The 20,034-nt window shown below is 33.7% G+C and overlaps 1 protein-coding gene across 4 annotated transcripts in view; it reads right to left on the bottom strand.

Annotated features, from left to right (window-relative positions):
- Positions 1-20,034, bottom strand: part of rdgC (retinal degeneration C) — a 445,875-nt gene that overhangs the window by 166,791 nt on the left and 259,050 nt on the right. For 3 of the 4 annotated variants that reach the window (XM_072536987.1, XM_072536994.1, XM_072536978.1), the window contains one exon: positions 12,280-12,407. In XM_072536987.1, the coding sequence (XP_072393088.1) occupies positions 12,280-12,407 (128 nt within the window). Of the gene's footprint in view, positions 1-12,279; positions 12,408-16,956; positions 17,009-20,034 lie in introns of those variants that run through there. The other variant, XM_072537002.1, reaches the window with a different exon arrangement.

The following is a 20,034-nucleotide window of genomic DNA, read 5'->3' as shown; positions in this document are numbered from 1 at the left end:
TTGTCAAAGGATAATTATTAATATTGCTTAATAATAATTTAAAAAGTTTCTTTTTAGAATATTCAGAATTTTGTATTTTTTGAGTACAAAAACATATTAACAAAGATTCCAATTTTTCAAAATTTTCATAGGAAATATAATTATTTTACGAATATCCAAATTTCTTGTTTATGTTGTTTTATCAATGTTACAAACCGATAAATATTTGGTAGATTAAAATTATTTTATGTGGTACAATTTTCATTGGGACAGTTAAGCCCATGGAATTTATTTGATAAATCTTAATATTATTTCTTTTGATAATAAAAGATATTTGTATTTGTTTATTTATGTTATTTCTATTTATTTTCTTTTCCTATTTTATCCCGATAATGAACAACGAAGAGATACTGGAAGCCACGAGAAAAGATAAGTATAACCTAAGCTGATTTATTTTTTTTTATAAAAAGGCACCCTGAGATTATTTTTTTTATGTATAATTTTGCGACACTTAGATAATTAATTAAATAATTAATTAAAGAAATTAAATAAATAAAAAGGTTAATATAATAAAGTAAGAATATATATATATTATAATGTCATACCAGAATCTCATGGTTTTACAGCCACTGTTATTCGTTTCTATTCTATTCATTTTGTGAACGAAAGTTTTCCAGGTAAATCGTTTTTAATTTGACTAATAAACTTTTCCGATGATTGCTAATATGTTTGCCTTATCTTTTTTTACTTGGTAGCAGCGTCCCTCTATATATCGTTGTTTTCTTCTGTCCAATTTTACAACTTACGACATGCCTATTTTCCTTCAATTATTGCATTTTTATTTGTTGATTATATTGTCATAATCTTTTTCTGTTTTTAAGTCAACTAAGTAACTACCTACCACTCCTTAGTCAACTAGCTTATCAGTTAACTACCACAACTCAAAGCAGCAGCGTATAATCCCTGCAAACAACGCAACGTTTGGCGGTTGAACATCGTAGAGAAATAAACGAAAGCACACTCCCACTCATACACACATCTAGAACAACTTCTAAATGGCCTGAATGGCAATGTGCATAAAAAAGTTAACTTAAAACTAATCTAATATAGAGAGTGGTCTTAGTGAAAGGTAAGACATTCCTTTCATGTATTTTTTGCTTTGAGCGAAACATATAACATAAAAATACTGTTGATGTCAATGTAGACTAGAGGCGACGTTGATTGATGCTTTCATGTAGCTTCAGGAAATTACTTCGACTTTACGTTCCTACTTTCTATACGGCAGTAAATTGGATTGAATTTACAAAAAAACTGAATTTTATAAAATCAAAACGTGTAATCGGTAATTCCCTAAACGGTAATTTTAGAAGGGAAAAGTCGTTAACAAATAAAAGGAATGTGATTTTTATAGTGTTAAAAAGTTTGATGTTGTATTGCAGGGTTGTCTATTAAATGTAAAAAAAATGCAGCGATTTTACAGGAAAAGATCACGAAAAAAAAATGAAAAAGGATTAGCTGTCGAAGTTAAATGTGTCGATAGCAATTAAAGTAAATTGTATACTCACGCTTAATCAAGCCATTAAGAGCGATGCTGGGAATATTTATATTCCACTATGCATCAACAATTTACCCATATAAATTACCATCTTTCTTGTACTCATTGCGTCGAGTAAGGCCGATAAATATACGAAAATGGTTGCGTTTCGATTTAATTTGAGCTTCTTACCACTCCCTGACACGTGTTTCTGGGTCTTCCCGTCATCAGAGAGAGCTTGTAAGAAAACTCAAACTAAACCAAAACGCACCGACTACTCTGGCAATTATAGAAAAAATAATTACCAGAGTATGCTACTAGAGACATCTAGTGATGAAAGATGAAGTTAAATGTGTCGATAGCAATTAAAGTAAATTGTATACTCACGCTTAATCAAGCCATTAAGTATTTTCGTATAGTCGTATAGTTTTCGTTAAGTTTTCGTATATTTATCGTCCTTACTCGACGCAATGAGTACAAGAAAGATGGTAATTTATATGGGTAAATTGTTGATGCAAGTGGAATATAAATATTCCCAGCATCGCTCTTAATGGCTTGATTAAGCGTGAGTATACAATTTACTTTAATTGCTATCGACACATTTAACTTCATCTTTCATCACTAGATGTCTCTAGTAGCATACTCTGGTAATTATTTTTTCTATAATTGCCAGAGTAGTCGGTGCGTTTTGGTTTAGTTTGAGTTTTCTTACAAGCTCTCTCTGATGACGGGAAGACCCAGAAACACGTGTCAGGGAGTGGTAAGAAGCTCAAATTAAATCGAAACGCAACCATTTTCGTATATTAGCTGTCGAGTCAGACTTTGTTAAGAGGAGTTTTTAATTAGCTATACAACACAACACTGTTTTGTTTTATACATTTCAGAAAAAAAAATTCTAACAGTGTTTTTGTCAAAAATTCATATTCCTAAGATGAACTTCCTAGTAACAGAAAAGAATTCGAGGCAACTACAAACCAATGCAGAAATCTGAATGATGACCTATAAGCAATAACATGGAAAGATGTTTTAAATCGATGGCCTGAAGGACGAGACATGAGGTAAGCCGAACGGACGAGAGGGAATAGCAACACCAACGATTTGCACTTAATATCGACAGAAAATAACCTGTTTTGTAGATCATTAAAACCATTTAATTAGGGAAAAATAATATCTCTCTAATGCATCGCTTATTGTTCATTGTCAATAATGATTCTATACTTCCATCGATATGATTTTTAACTTTGATTTACTTTTAATTTCATCGTCTCTTATATGGTCCAATTAAAAAACCCTTTGTGAAAAATCCATTTGTAGCGCTTCCACATTATTTTTCGGTTAAAGATGGAAATAAAATGATGAGATTGATCAACTTTGGATAGTAAAATTATTGTGAAAATCCCCGTAATTTGAATTTATTGTAGAAATTATTATTCTGTTTTAACTATTTTCGGTTGTAATATAGTTTACTAATGGATTTCTTGAAAAAAAATTGTTGTCGTTGTTGTTTCGACAAGCGTTTGAGATAAAAATTAGCCTAATTCCTAAAAACCGTTATCAGCACAATTTTTGTTTAAATGGTTTTAACGTCAATTGTAAATTGTTTGTGTATTGTTATCACTGTCAGTGTATTGCAATGAGCATACATTCTGTTGTGGCGGCATTAGAAGATGGCTACGGTCAGCCAGCACGGCAAACTGCGAGAAACGTTGATGTAAGTCTCTCGAGTGTGCAACGAGTATGGCAACGGTACGAAGAGACCGGTCTGCTTACTCGAAGACCTGGTTCAGGTCGAGGCAGGATTACAACAGCTAGAGATGACCGCTTTGTCGTTTCTAGTGCTTTGAGAATCCGAACGGTCACGGCAGTTTCTCTTCGAAATCATCTGCAAGAAGTGAGAAATGTAAACATAAGTGAATGGACAGTTGGGAGACGACTTCATGCTGCTGGTTTATCTTCTCGAACTAGAGTAACTGGACCGCCGCTTTCCCGTGAACACCGAATTGCCAGATTGAATTTTGCAGGAGAATACTTGGCTTGGACAATGCAGGATTGGAGTCGTGTATTGTTTTCCGATGAATCGAGATTCTGTCTTACGGGCTCAGACAAACGTGTAAGAGTGTGGCGACGTCCAGGCAAGAGATATACTCAAGCATGTGTTGCCGAGCGTCTTCCATTTGGTGGAGGGTCAGTTATGACATGGGAAGGCATATCGTTTGATGCTTGCACGGAGTTAGTCTTTATCGAGAATGGGACATTGACAGCGCATAGGTACGTGACACAGATTCTGGAAGATCATGTTTTACCGTTTATGGTTATTCTTGGAGACGACGCAACATTTATGCATGATAATTCACGGCCCCACACTGCTAGGATAGTTACTGAGTATCTTGACGAGGTTCAAATCACACGATTTGTTTGGCCTGCTCGCAGTCCAGATATCAATCCCATAGAACATGTTTGGGATGAGATGAAGAGACGTTTACGTAGTCATGTGCCGGCCCCCAGAAATTCGAGAGAGCTTCGCGTCATATTGGTGCAAGAATGGAATAATCTTCCGCAGAATGTGATCCAAAATCTGTTCCAAAGCATGCCTCGTCGTTTGCAAGCTCGCCGCCAGAGGAGGGAATACTCGCTACTGAAGTTCTTAAAATTTCTTTTTTTCAACAAAAAGCACATCAAATTAAAATTGCCCCTTTTCAATATTTAGTATATCAAAGGAAAATTCTTCATTTCCATTATTTTTAATAAACTTTAAACGACAAAAACGTTGTTTTCTTTAAGCAATCCGTTAGTAAACTATGTTACAACCGATAATAGTTAAAACAGAATAATAATTTCTAAAATAAATTCAAATTACGGGGTGACCCTAACTTTATGCTCGGTAGTGTATATATATACAAAGTTTGCACTTTTCATATAGGTCATGACCTACATAAATATCTGTTTAACATAATCAGACAAAGTAGCGACCGAACTCTTCGAATCTGTCCGTAAATCAACGTGACTGCTAGGTTATGTTGTAAATCACGCTACATCCATTACTATAAACGAAAATACGGATTTTAAACATGATCGATTACTAGATTCCTGTCATGTTACGCATGGTTTCATACCTATTTCCCGTTTAATGTATTGTTAAATGGCAGTCGTGCTAGAAACAATGTTTTTGTATCAAACAAGTAATTTACAATGTTCGACTAAAAAGCAGTTCGGCAATTAGTTCGTCAAGGCTATCGGCAATTAATCTGTTATTGACAAGTAACTTTGAACGATGTACGATGGTTAAGGAAATTAGATAGAATATATATATATATATATATATATATATATATATATATATATATATATATATATGTATATATATATACATATATATATATATATATATATATATATATATATATATATATATATATATATATATATATATATATATATACATATCATGTCAGAATAATTACAAATTTATAATGGAGTCATAACGTCAAAATAACAATCGCGATAGAGAGATATTCTTAAAGCAATAATATAGGAGTGTATATTGTCACCTTTGCTATTTAAGAAGGCATGATTATAAATGAAGAAATTATTAACAACCTTAGTTATACGGATGACACGGTTATATTAACTTTAATTTTACAGACCTTGGCAAATATATTAAAACGACTGAACGAAAACTGTGATCACAAATATGGCATCAGAATTAACTTAAGGAAGACAAAATTCATGATTATCACAAATCATCTACGATACAAAGAAATAATACTTAACACAAATATTAACATAGAGCAGTTCAAAACGCAGATTGTTAATTTAAGAACTTATTTTTAAAAGTGTGCCCAATGTTTCTACATCGTGCAATTTGCTCAGTGACGACACGTCCTTGCTTAAACTGAGACAACCAGAAATGCGCGTAAATCACCTTTCCATCCATCCAATATCTTTCTGATATTGGATATACTGCCAGGCATTTGTAGCAGCTGAGTATAAGGAGCAGCATACCTTAGTAGGAAGAATACTTTATCAAGATAGCTAATAAACTGGATCTTCTTGAAGCCAAACATCTCCCATATTATCAATATGTTCCTGAGAATATGCTTAAGGATAATAAGTTATACCGGGACCGCCCTGTGCTCACAGGTCAACTAATATTACATAATAGACCAGATTTTATATTAGTTAATAAATTCACTAGATAAACAACATTAATTGAGGTGGAGATACCTAATACCAATACTCTGTATGGTAAATACAACGAAAAGTAAAGGTCGCCAAATACAGACATCTGTCTCTACTATAGAAAGTATCTATTATTATCTTTATTATTGATATTATCCCGAAAAACTTTCCTACAAAACATAAAACAACTAAATCTGAGTGAACATCTTTATTAGACCACGCAGAAAGCTGTTTTTGGGAGATACTCCAGCATTCCGGATATAAGACTCGTACTAAGACTCGATAGTACAGTAAGATCCCTCTAGAACTCAATTCTTTTAAAACCTTTTGATACTTCTGATACCGTAGGTACCTAGGATTGCCAAGCCGAATGGGAGGCAATTGTGGAGGTAACACAGTAGACCAAGTCACTTATATATATATATATATATATATATATATATATATATATATATATATATATATATATATATATATATATATATATATATATATATATATCGGTTTCAAAACGTCTTGCGTCGTTGTCCGATGCCTAATTTCCACGAATTTCTATCATTCCATTGTTCTTCGGTCAAGTCTCGGGAGCTCATTGCCTTTGTTATTCCCTCCTTCCATGTTCTTTTTGGTCTTCCTCGTTTCTTACGATTTGGTGGTATCCATTTCATGGCGATTTTTGGTAGTCTTGTTTCTGGCATTCTTTGAACATGGCCATACCATATAAGTTGTTTCCTTTCTATGTCTGTTGCCAGTGATCCATCTACCCCCATCCGATTTCTTATTTCATCGTTTCTAATTCTGTCTGCTCTAGATATTCGAAGTGATCGTCTAAATACATCCATTTCTGTTGCTTCGAGTTTTCTTTTATTGCTTTCTGTTAGTCTCCATGTCTCTGTACTATAGGTTAAGCTGGTTTTTATGAGAGATTCATATATATTGTATTTTCGTCTTTTACCAATTTCTGAGCTCCAAAGAACTCCGTTAAGGCATCCAATTGTTCTACGGGCCTGGGTTATTCGTTTTCTAATTTCCCTATTGTCTGTGCCTGTGGTGTCGAAATCAATTCCTAGGTAGGTATATTCAGTGCAGAATGCAATTTCGGTTGTGTCCATCTGAATGTTGGATAGTTCTGCGCCTATTGGGAGATATTTTGTTTTTTGTGTAGAGTTCTAAACCCCACTTCTTGTATTCTTCCTGTAGTTTTCTGGCCATATATGTCAGGTCTTCTTTATCGTTGGCTATAAGGACTTGATCGTCTGCAAACTGTAGGGTATATAGGCAAGTTTCTCCCAGGTCAATGCCCATTCCTCTGCACTTTCTTTTCCACTGATACAGTGCTTTCGCCGCGTAGATTTTAAACAATGTGGGGGATATTCAACACCCCTGCCGGAGTCCCTTGTTTACAGGAAATTTTTTTGAAAGTCTATTTCCAATTTTTATTCCCGACGTTGATCCTTCATACAGCTGTTTAAGGGCGTTAATTACTGTGTGGTTAATGTTTGTTTCCTGCAAAACTTTCCATAGCTTTTTAGCGGGTACAGTATCATAGGCCTTCTGAAGGTCTATAAACATAAGGTGGGTTTCTTGATTGGTACTTGATCTTTTTTCTATTATTTGTTTCAAAACAAACACATTATCGGTGCAGCTCCTTCCCGCTCTAAAGCCAGATTGTTCCTCTTCTTCTTGTTCCTTATATTCTTGTTCGATAATGTCTCGAAGTATCCTTCCATATAGGCGACTTAAGGTACTGGTTACTGATATACCTCGATAGTTTGAGCAGTCCAGTTTACTTCCCTTCTTATGTATAGATGATATGAAGGATACTTTCCACTCATGCGGGACTGGTGCACCGTTTAGATATTGGTTTATACACCAGGTTAATCGTTCAAACAGTTTGTTAGTACCGCATTTGATTAGTTCTGCTGGAATTCCCTCCGGACCTGCAGCTCGACCATTTTTTAGTAGTTGTATCGTTTTTATGACAGTCCTCTCATCGATGTTTATCGTTTCTCCCTGTATGTGTATTTCAGTTGGAGACATTTCTCTATATTCCTCTCTGTTTTCTGTTAATAGATTTTCGTAATGTCGGATCCAGTTCTCTGTTGTTATTAATTGTATGTTTGTTTCTCTTTTTTCATTTGATTTAACTTTTGTCAGGAATTTCCACGTCTCTGAGCATTTTCTACCTCCCATATATGTGTCTATCTCTTTGCATTTTTTGTCCCACATTTCTCGTTTAGCTGTGTTTACTAGTTGTCGTGTTCTTTTTTTAATATCTTTGTATTCTTCTCTATCCAACTCCTGTTTTGTATTTAGCCATTTGTGGTATGCTTTTTTCTTCTGAAGTACTAGTTCTTCAATTTCTTGATTCCACCAAAGTTTTTTACTAGCGGAATTAGTTTTTAGTCCAATGGCCTCCTCTGCTGCTTCTTTGATGCTACTCGATATGTTTTCGTAAATTTGTTCTACTGACTGGTCTTCTATATTATGTAGCAACTTTTCGTCTAATCTGTGCTGGTATAGGTTTCTTGTGCTTTCGTTGATAAGGCTGTTTAAGTTATATCGTTTGTTCGTTATCACTTCTGTTTGTTGAGGTTCCTCATTAACGTTATTGTCCTTGTTAGATTTAAAAGGAAATACCATTTTTGTTCTAACTATATAGTGGTCGGAACCACACGTCGGTCCTCTAAGTACTCTTACATCATTCACTTTTAAGGTAGTGCTTTGTTTGACTATTACATAGTCAATGATCGATTTTAGATTCCTTGTATGTTGTACCCATGTGTATTTGTGAATATCCTTGTGTTTATAGAAGCCGTTCATTATTCTCAGAGTATGACTCTGACACACTTGGATCAGCCTTTCTCCATTGTCATTCAGGTTTATTTCACCATAGGGACCGATCACCTCACTGTTTATTCTTTGACCCACCCGGCTATTCAGATCTCCCAGTATTATCAGTTCTCGTGACTTTCCTATGTTGGTGATTATGTCGTTCAATTTTTCGAAAAACTCGTCCTTAGCAGCAATTGATTCGTCATCTGAGATGGCGTAGACTCCAAGAATTGTCACTGGCGTTTGATTTATGTTGATATTAACACGTATGATGTTTTCGTCGATTGTCTCGAAATCAGTTATTTTGTGTTTGAATTTTTTGTGTATCATTACAGAGACTCCTCTCTTTGCTCTTTGGTGTTTTGGGATGCCACTGAATATGTGTGTATAGTTATTTACAGTTTCTGTGCCAGTTCCTTTTTTCTTAGTCTCCGTCAAGACTACTATATCCATGTTGGCGTTTTTCAGTTCATGAATAACTTCTTCCATTTTTACTCTTATTCCCTGGACATTCCATGTACCAATATTCAATATCCGTTTCCGTAGCTTGTGTCTTTTTCCATATAATCCGTCCGAAATTCCGAGGCAAGCATTAGGCTTTTTAGTAATTTCCAGTTTTTACAAGTGACAGGGAACTGGCCTGACGCCTAAACCCCCAACCTGGAGGACCAGGTAATTTTTCCTCAAGGTTTCCTTCCTCTAGATCGACTGTCTTTCGGGACTTTAGAGATCGATCTTCCCTTCTTGTGTTTTATTCCTGCCACTTCCGCCGACTTCGCCGTTTCGATTTTGTTCTCATCCACCTTCATCGCCGTTGTGGTCTTAGAATAGAGTATTGATTGTATACAATCCCTAAAATCAAGGGATGCCACTTCGCCATCCGCCATCCACGCCGTACCGAAGATCTTCTTCTCCGCCGTGCCTACCGTTGTGGTCTTCACCTGTATCCCTAGGCAGGGGTCCGTGTTATACCCCACAGAACTGGGTCCCAACCTGAACTTAGCCATCTATTCACTCCGGCCTACTGAAGTGATAGATGCCCACCCCCGCGGCTTGGACGCGCCAGGTTGGAGTTACCCACGTGAGCGACAGAGAAGATGACTCTGTGCTCCGTGGGCCGAGTTAATGGGTATGTATGATTCCATACCCAAAAGCCCAAGTCACTTATACCGAACGTAAAGACGTGGCTCGAATGTGGACACTGGCGTTTTAAATTATTTCCTGTTGCAGGTTCTCATGAGCCACCAGTGTTTCCGCTTAAGTATACCTCTTCAGGTTCAAGAAAGCAGCTACAGACAACTGCCCTTACTACTGTTTGATCGACGCTTTGTCACATACACTGTTGAAATGTACAAGATAGAGTATGTATAGATTAGAATCGAAGAAAAGGAATTATGTTCGTTTCTATTCCGTGAGTGATATGATTGCAAGGATGAAGACAAGTGGGCAAGAACCCATGCATTCGTTAGACAGACGCTCCAGTCCAAGAAGACTGCCACTGTTTGTGGCGTTTAAGTCCAGCCGTGAAGCGATATTTAACGGGACCTGGGGCAGATGTAGTACCGAAGATATACTCCGGACTGCACTCGCGGAACACAAAAGTGGTTGAGAGGACGGAGGGTTTTAGTGGGTAGGTTCTCGCCCCGGTAAGATTGCGATTGAGCATGTCACATGTGGTGGGCTCGACAGAATCCCATATACCAGACATAAGACCTGATTTCACACCCATAAAATATGAAAAAAAAAGGTACCTAGGATGGAAGTATTTTTTACTTAAAAGAAATGGGAGCGGTATGGCTTAAATCTGGATAATAAGAAAAATTAGATTGATATAGAAATTATTTAGCTTGTAGCATTTGAAATTTATTGGAATCCCCTCGTGTATGTGTTAATTAAAATCCCCTTATATATGCATTATAATAACGAAGAATTTTTTCAATGTTTCTTAGTTCGTATCCTTCAATTTAAAACCCAAATAATCTTTCGTTCTTTTAAGGTTGCCGCCGTCGATAATAAATCATTTTATTGTTTGTTTATGTCACAGGCGCAAATTTCTTCGATATTTCTTTGTTCAAACCGCCCGATATTGCGTTTTCAAATTAAGAATTTACGTCTTAATTTCCGTTGTGTCTTGTTTATGTGTCTTAAACCCAAAGTGTTTTGTTGATTCCAACATATGCGAACAATTTTTTAAGATAATTTCGCCACTTTCGTTGGAGCCGCGGTGAAGAGCGGTGGTCTTCAGCGTTATGTCCAAATTTTACGTCAAATTTGAAATGTTCCTCGTTGTTCGTCTTTTTTTATGAAAAATATGTAAAATATAGTAGCAGTTTAATGGTTCAGTTACAGTTTTAAGTGAGTTTTGAAATGTTGCCATTGTATCCAGTTGTACCTTTTCCTGTTTTTATATTATAATATATAATATATAATATATAAATTTTAATAAGAATTTGCTTTCATAACAAAAAGGATTTGTAATAATTAATAAATTGTAAAATTTTAGGGTTTGACTTTAGCTGTCAATTTATTTGTTCAGTTTTTTTTTATTTAATGTTAACTCACGACAGCTCGTTTTATTATTTTTGATTTTAGTTTGTTTTATTAAAAAAAAAAGGTTAATCTCTGTGCGGTAAATTTTGTAAGTTTATAATAGTATCTCCAACTCCTGGAATTTGTAAACAGATGAAACATGTAAGTCTTTTTTGTATTTTTGTGTTTTGCGACTATTGTTATATTATTTGTTCACTGTCTATTTTGTAACTGTTTGTGGTGACACAAAAATAAATGTTAAATTTTGTTTCTTAACATTTTGTTTATTCTTTTTTTCACTAACCCTTTTTTTTTGAGTTTCCATTTGGAAAAGATATGTTTTTTATGTTTAATAATTATATCTCAAGTTACAACTAGTTGTTGTAATAGTTATAATTAGGTACCTTGAAATGGCGCTCTTTATAAATTACCAGAGGTGTTTCCTGTTTTTCTGTTTTATTTGTCCTAAGAGATTTGTATAAGTACCCCTTTATTTTATTTTTTTTGTAATTGCCCCAATCCAACCCCCTTGTCTTTTACTTATCCACGACCCCAGCTCTCCTACCAAAACCTGAGTGCCGTTCGCACAAGTAGCGTTTATTTTGCTTACCCTATCTCCATCCCCATAGTTTCTATTCCCCAATCTTCTACCCCCAAAATCTTACCCTATTGTAGGCAAAATATTTCGTTAAAAGCTTAATAAACATTATATTTTAAATAAAGGTCAACTTGGGCTCCCCATTTAAATGCAGCACTGGATAGAAAAAGGTATCTGGGTGTATTATTTATTTGACATAACCAAGGTTTTGATTTTATTAAATATTTTTATTAATATAGGATCAAATTTGGTTATGAAGAAATATATTTTAGTGATAAAATAACATTTATTGGTTAAAAACAAGAATTTAAAGGTGTATTACTTCATGTTAAAACTAGACTTCAAAACATCACCGTCGATTTTCATTTATTATAATTTTCCGACAAGGCAAAGAAACTTATTAAACATAAGCAAACATTGCATAACTCTTTTTGGGAATAATTTTTTAAATTTTAAGTTAAAGTTAAACAGGTTCTACATTTTAAAACTCTTTGCTAGCCCATATTAGAAAATAAAATAACATTGATCTATTCAAAACTGCCTAGTCCAACTTTGGTCTGTAATTTGTTTTATGTAGGAATCGACTTCTTATATGAATGAATTGAATAAATGAAACAATGCTTACCTTAACTTGATCTTGTTCACCAGCGTATTCCAACGTTTGGAATATAGTCCAAGTGTATCTTCGTCTGACTTCCAATCTAGCCATATATCTTCTGTACCATTTCTGGATTAGCAGTGAGGCTTTAATGGCTGAAACAAACGGCATCTATTAGTGTTATCATTTTGTTGGTATTGTTTATATTAATTAATAATACAAGCAACACTTTTGTAGACACGGTTCTTTTATAGAGGAAAATATTACAGAAAGTCTATAGATGTTAAATTTGGTATTGATTTTTGAATCTGTACAATTTAGAATAAATCCAAATTTCCTCCAATGTAGATTAGATCACAATAACCTCAAGGTGTTTCCTCATTTAACTATTAGATCCATTAATCCTACAAAGTATATAACCACATCATGAATTTATAAAAAGAAAAAGAGTTGTTCATCTAACCTTACTTTAAGGACCGATTGTTCGAACGCTAATCAAAACTTGATTGTAATCAAATATTTAATTACAATCAAATACATCACAGCAGCTGTCAAAATTATTAAAAATTGCTTATTAATATTATTGATTTGTAAATAAAAACATTAAATTAACATGAGAAAGAGTTTAATTATGGTTTATTTTAAATTATAACGCAAAATAATAAAATTAAATAAAATAAATCAGTCAACATCACCCCAAAATGTGACGTATTTGATTTTAATTAAATATTTGATTACAATCAAGTTTTGATTAGCGTTCGAACAATTGGCCCTTAATGGCACAATGAATTTTATCTTCTTACGATACTTTTTTTATGATACAGAGAGTCAGAATGTAAGTATAAATCGTTTCTGACATCTTTATTGATAACACAGTATTTACAACTTACGGTTAATGATTTATATAGTACTTAGTTAACGATATAACGCTATTAACTTTGATTCGCATGGTGATATCATTGCCTTCGTGTAACTAGATTACGTCTATTTAATTACAAAGTACCATCTGTCTAAACTATCACGATTATAAAAAAAATGACCTCGATTGCTCGACTGTTTACCATTAGATAGCATATCGGTCAAGGACAAATCGACCCGTCTACTAGGCCAAATAATATTTATAGAAAAATGCTGAATCTTTAAGGTTGAGCTTAAGGTATACTAAAAGTTTTTTGAAACTAGACACGCATGTTGACATTATGCGTGCCCTATATTTCTGATTGGAAAACAATTATTTATTATAATAGATAGTTTTGGATCACTGTTTTATCTTAATATTTTTAGAATACGTGTTTGATATAAACTACACCGTCTTACAAATTTTATCCTCTCCCCTAAATGCCACTAAGCCCTAAATGTAATGATTCTATTAAGGTAATTATGTGTAGTGTCTTGTGTGTGACCATTTTACGGATTTAAGGAGGACTCGAGGACTTAATGACCCAAAATAAGGATTTTCACTTTACTTTTCTTATGTTGAGAAAACCAACATAGGATATCATCTACATCCAAAATATTTCCATTATAAGCAGCCATATTATATCACAGTCATATATCACCAAAAAGAAAGAACTTCATGACTGTCCCTTCAAAATACATATCTAACATTTTGACGTTTTTTTAACCACAAGCTTTATATCAGTATGTACGTACCATTTATATATTTCATTAAACCATACATTATTAATATTGGTACTGTTTAAAACAAACCTGATAAAACTCTTCTAGTTATGATATTATGTAATTTTTTAGCATGTTAATTTAACTTGTCCGGGAGACCTGAAGATGAAAAGATAATTTTAGTGGTTTAAACCTGTAGTTCCAAGTTAATAAAATAGATTGTGAGTAAGTCTACTATTTATTTCTACACACCTGTTTATAATTTTTGTTCAATTTTTCACATGCGAAAAATCATGTTAATTTTTCGCTGTATTAATTACTATTATTCTACCACAATTTTACAATCATTACCCTACTCCAACCCTTCCTACTCAAACTTTAACCCCTCTCCGTTAGAAATACAGACGAAAATAGCAAACGAAATAGCTCCGTTGAAAATAGCAAACGAAAAAGACTCTCTCTTCCCTGTTGACTATCGTTAGCAACAGACGTCCTCTCTCTTGCCTATTGACTATCGCTAGCGACATACGTACTCTCTATTGCCTGTTGACTATCGTTAGCAACAGACTTACCCTCTCTTGCCTGTTGACTATCGCTAGCAACAGACGTATTCTCTCTCTCCCGCTTATAGTTACACGAAAAATACCGCGAATCTTCTTTTAAATCGTATACAGATGCAAATGTGCTCTATCTTGTGATCTCAGTGTTAGTACCGCGAGACACGTGTTAAAAAACCGGTAAAGACAGCTTCCCTGTACGAAGAACAACCGCAAGTGAAAGCCTGTAAATACCGCGAGTGTACCGCAGAGGATTGGTAAGACTTTTTATAAACTTGATTTGCTATTATCTGTATAACCCCTTACTACTTATCCTAATTTATTTTGAATCAGCCCTATGTAATACAGTCTTCATACACTGCGATTATATTCATAATTTCACACATGTACACCCTTTTTTGTACAATTTTTTCATATTTTCACCGGAAAAGAGGTATATCAAACAAAGAGGAACAAAAAATAAAAAACTAACCTCTAATCTGGGTTATGAACACAGAATTATGCTTTAATTCACTTAACATGTGCCCTCTTCGGACATCAAAATAAATCTGCTTCAAATCTTGGTATCTGCATATTATAAAGGTACTTAGAACCAAATTTCTTAAAACAAAATGTTAATATCAACATTGTAATTGGTTATTTGAGACAGAAAGTGCAAAGCTTATGCAGCAAAAATAAATACATTATTTTTAAATAGACTAAATACAGACAATATAAATTATAATAAATTAAATCTTTCTTCGGAAGAGAGTGACCGAGCATTATATGTGGAAATGTTGAGGATTATCTTTTTGACGCACTCTTCGTAGGGTTGGTTTGCAGTGGTCGGGTTTTTGGCATTTAAACACCGTGCTTGCCGTGCATGTTAGTAAGTATTCATATTTATTTACACGAGTAGCTGGATACCGTTGGTCGATTCCTGTAGAGCCCCGCGTACAGGAACAAGACTGATATTCAATGGAATTCACCCAGTGTATCAAGAGTATCGTTAGCAACCGCGTGACTTGCGACCATTTAATTTTAAGCACGATAGAGTCCACCTTAACTTACACGGATTTTTGCATCTGGTTTTCTTTATATTTTTGTCGAGAAAGAAGGTTTAGATGGGAATTTTATGGGACGTGACATGGTTCCTCGGTGAGAAAGATATATAGGGGCAAAACCATGAACTTGCGAGGACAGGTTTGCTATTTCTGAAGTAGATCTATCCTCTGCCGGGATTGCGAAGAAGTATCTACGCGCTATTCAATGAAGACATGAAATTATAATTTGCAGGGATAATCAGACCCATGAACTGAAGAGAAGAATCAGTCTTGGGTGGGCAGCATAGGAAAAACTGAGAGAAACTAAAAGTGAGCTACCCACATGTCTGAAGAGAAAAGTATTTGATCAATGCTTCCTCCCAGTCTTGATATACGGAGTAAAAAGACTTACATCAACAAAAACCTCGGCTACCAAACTAAGAGTCACACAGAGAAGAAGCGAGCGATCCATGTTAGGAATAACGCGAGATAAAATAAAAAACGAAGATTTCAGGAGTAGAACCAAGTTTCCTTTAGAAGATGGGCAGGACACATAGCTAGAATGACGGAAGGGCGATGGACAAAGAGTTTATTTGAATGAAGACCAAGGGAAGACAAGAGAAGCGTCGGTCGACTATCTACAAGATTGGCTAACGATTTAAAAAGAAAAAATAAAAACTGAATGAGAGTGACGCAAGATAGACGGGCCTATATATTATACGAAACATAGGCCTATGTTTAGCAGTGGACTTTTAAGGCTGAATAATGGAAGGCATTAAAAAGAGATGCATATTTCGTTTGACAACATTATATAAAATACTTATCCCGAGAAACTGTCCAGTCGAATAAGTACATTCTGTCCCGTATGTGAATCATATTTGGTTTTTTCTCGTAGACTCCAAATCACTTATATCGGCTTTACTGCTATCATTCATTTACTGCTTCATTATCTTTATAATTTAATATAATTCTCAAAATGATTCACCTTGAACTCGAAGTTGTCTTGATTTATTTTTTTCGGTTGTCTCTATAAAGCTTGCCGCAAATCAGTCCAAACTGTCTGCCATTCAATATTCCTGGCTAAATTTCCATAGTAATACAAATTCTGCGCCCGCCAGTGTATATACTCCTTTTAAAACAATTCAATTAAAACAAAAAAGATATCTATCGGATGTTGTATCTCAAGACGGCCTTTCTAATCTCTTTACCGAGGTGACTAAGTTCTCTGTTGTCGAATTGTTTGCTTAAGTGGTATCACTTCATAGCCATTTGCATTTAGATTGAAAATCCTTCAAGATATCTTAAGTTTTTCAATCAAGTTTAGCAAAATTTCAAGTTGTTTAAAGTTGAAATGAATTTAGACAACTTTTAAAATGGAGTGTCTATCGTTTTTGTTTTGTTTTATTTTTAAGTAAGCTTGGTAATACTTTTATAATTTTTATTAAATTACACAAAATGACATGGTACATGTAATAAGATGTATATAAAATCAATGCGAAACTTACCTTTTCTTGTAACTTTTTTTCACAAAACTGGACTGGACTGCTGTAATACAAGTTACTGTGTTTTATTTTTGATTAAAATCAACTAGGAATAAGTAGAACTAGATGTTTTGTTTATATTTATCGGTGAATATAAAACGAGTTGGTTCACAATAAAATTCAGGTAAATTGGAGAGCTTGTCTATTTACTTTTGATTAAAATCAACTAGGAATAGGTAAAACTAGATATTTTGTTTATCAGCAAACAGTAATTTTATTTAAATGAACAAATTCTTGATGGATTCGACCGTTACTTGATGGAAATTCATTTTATGTAACAATAAAACACTGAAAACTTTGTTTTCAAAACTTCCACAAAATTTATTTTAAATTCTTATCACTACAGCTGTTTCGGCTGATTACCTTTCTCAAGTGATCTGTTTTTGGCATGGGTTTACACTTTATAGTCTCTAATGAAATAGGTTGAGGAGGGGAGAACTGTTTGTCTCAAGCTGGTCATTCAGAATTATAAACTTCTAGATCATAATCATTCTAGATCATAATCGGCACTTCACCTTCTAGATCATAATCATTCTTGTAATGACGAATTTAAAATTCTACACATTCAAAATAAAGGCCTTAAGCTATCTTTGTTAGAATCTATGGAAATCAACAAATTAAAAAAACCCAGATATAATTCTGAATGACCAGCTTGAGACAAACAGTTCTCCCCTCCTCAACCTATTTCATTAGAGACTATAAAGTGTAAACCCATGCCAAAAACAGATCACTTGAGAAAGGCAATCAGCCGAAACAGCTGTAGTGATAATAATTTAAAATAAATTTTGTGGAAGTTTTAAAAACAAAGTTTTCAGTGTTTTATTGTTACGAACAAATTCATGTTTTTATTGCATCTAAATAGACTTTGTTTTTTTTTTGTCTAGGCACCTGTTTAACAGATCTTGAGGAGCAGACACTATAAAATTGCTGCATATGTATTATAATATACCAATCATTAATCTAAAGTAAACTGGATTATAATGCAATATGCTACTTAACTGCAAGTAATCATATTTTTAAAACACTAAACGTTATACAAAGTACTGTTTAAGACTTGTTCTGGGTTACCGAACCAGTCCTGATTGAAGTTTTCAGGTTATCCTAGATGAAGCCTATCAATACGAACACAACACACCTCTGTAAATTATGCTGCCAGCATAATGTTTAACATTTCCTTTAATGTTTAACATGAACTTATTTTTATATGAGTTTTAAATTAGATATTTTTTTATACAGGAATGGAATTATTGTGTAAAAATAATATTTATCATGTTTTCTCGATAATATATAGATTATACAGTGTGTCCGTAAAGTATGGAATAAATTCGATATTTCCTAAATGAAAAGCCTTTTTAAAAATATCTAAAACACGTCGATTTTTAAATTTAATGTTCTACATTTTACAATAAAATTTTATTATACAAGGTGATACACATTACAGTGATGACGTCATCGGCTCCTTTTTTAAATGTAACACCCTGTATTTTAGGATATTTTTAGATCGATAAAAATGAGCTGATTTTAAAAAAATTTAATACTTGGGTCTAATGGATATAATTTGAAAGATATGCGCTTGGAAAATAAATTATTTATAATTGCAAAAATGGAGCCTACTTCTAGTTTTTGGTAAACTGTAATTATTTTTAGTAACGTTCAATAACAATTAGGTAGTAAAATAATTGTATTAATTCGTGAATGTTCTGTATTATTGCTTAGAATTAATTTTAAGTAGAAATGAATTTGAGTGTAAAGCAAAGAATTGAAATACTCATGATGATTGGGTATGGAGACAAATCGCGAACTCAGATGGAAGTGTGTAATTTATTTAATAATAAATATCCAGAAATACCAATCACGCAGAAAACAGTAAGTAAGATTGAAAAGAAATTTCGAGAAACTGGTACGGTTGAAAAAATGCATGCAAATCAGGTCATCCCTCTGTAAATTATGTTACATTAGATGTTTTGCTTTTGAAGAAGATGCGCACACTTATGTTCGTAACGTTAGTAGTGATCTCGATGTTTGCAAAACAACGGTACATAAAGTATGTAAAAGTAAGTAAAGTAAGTAAAATGCACAGTTGTACAAGAATTAAACGAGGATGATCCAGATAAAAGAATACAATTTTGCGAAATAATGATGGATAACAGCCACCGAAACCCTCTCTCGGTTCAAAATATTTTTTCTGATGAGGCTACATTCAAATTAAATGGCGAGGTCAACCGTCAGAATTGTAGATACTGGGAAAAAGAAAACTCCAACTGAATGCGGAAGCATCATACACAATACCCGCAAAAGGTAAATGTATGGGCTGGCACTGTGAGAAATAAAATCATTGGACTCTACTATTTCGAAGGTAATTTAAACGGGCCAGGATACCTTCCGTTTTTAAGTGGGTATCTCGTACCTACTTTAGGTAATTTATTCCCCAGTACAATTAATCTTGGAGGTTTTGATAAGAGCTTATGGTTTCAACGTGAACATATTGAATGACCAGCGAGGTCGCCAGACCTCAATCCTTTGGATTATTTTATGTAGGGTCATTTAAAGAATGTTGTTTATAAAACGAAACTGCAAATATTGGAGACTTTAAAACAAGAATTCGTAATGAAATAAACAATATTTCTCAAGAAAGCATAAAAAAGGTTCTATAAGAATTTGTACAACTTTTGGGTTACTGTCAAATACAACAAGGGCAACAATTCGAACATTTAAGATTAAATCATGTATTAATTACTGGATTACTTTCAAGTTATATATTATAATTTATTTATAATTTATTAATATTATAAATCAATAAAAATTAATTTCCTAAGCGCATATCTTTCAAATTATATTCGTTAGAGTATGTCAATATTAAACTTTTTTGGAATCAGCTCATTTTTATCGATCTAAAAATGTCCTAAAATACAGGGTGTTACATTTAAACAAAGAGCCGATGACGTCATCACTGTAATGTATATCACTTTATATAATGAAATTTTCTTGTAAAATGTAGAACATTAAATTTAAAAATCGACGTGTTTTAGATTTTTTTAAAAA

Source organism: Diabrotica undecimpunctata, chromosome 1 (genome assembly GCF_040954645.1).
Source record: "Diabrotica undecimpunctata isolate CICGRU chromosome 1, icDiaUnde3, whole genome shotgun sequence".
NCBI classification, from domain to species: domain Eukaryota; kingdom Metazoa; phylum Arthropoda; class Insecta; order Coleoptera; family Chrysomelidae; genus Diabrotica; species Diabrotica undecimpunctata.
The sequence above is the reverse complement of the archived record's forward strand: the minus strand, read 5'-3'. Positions and strand labels throughout refer to the sequence as shown.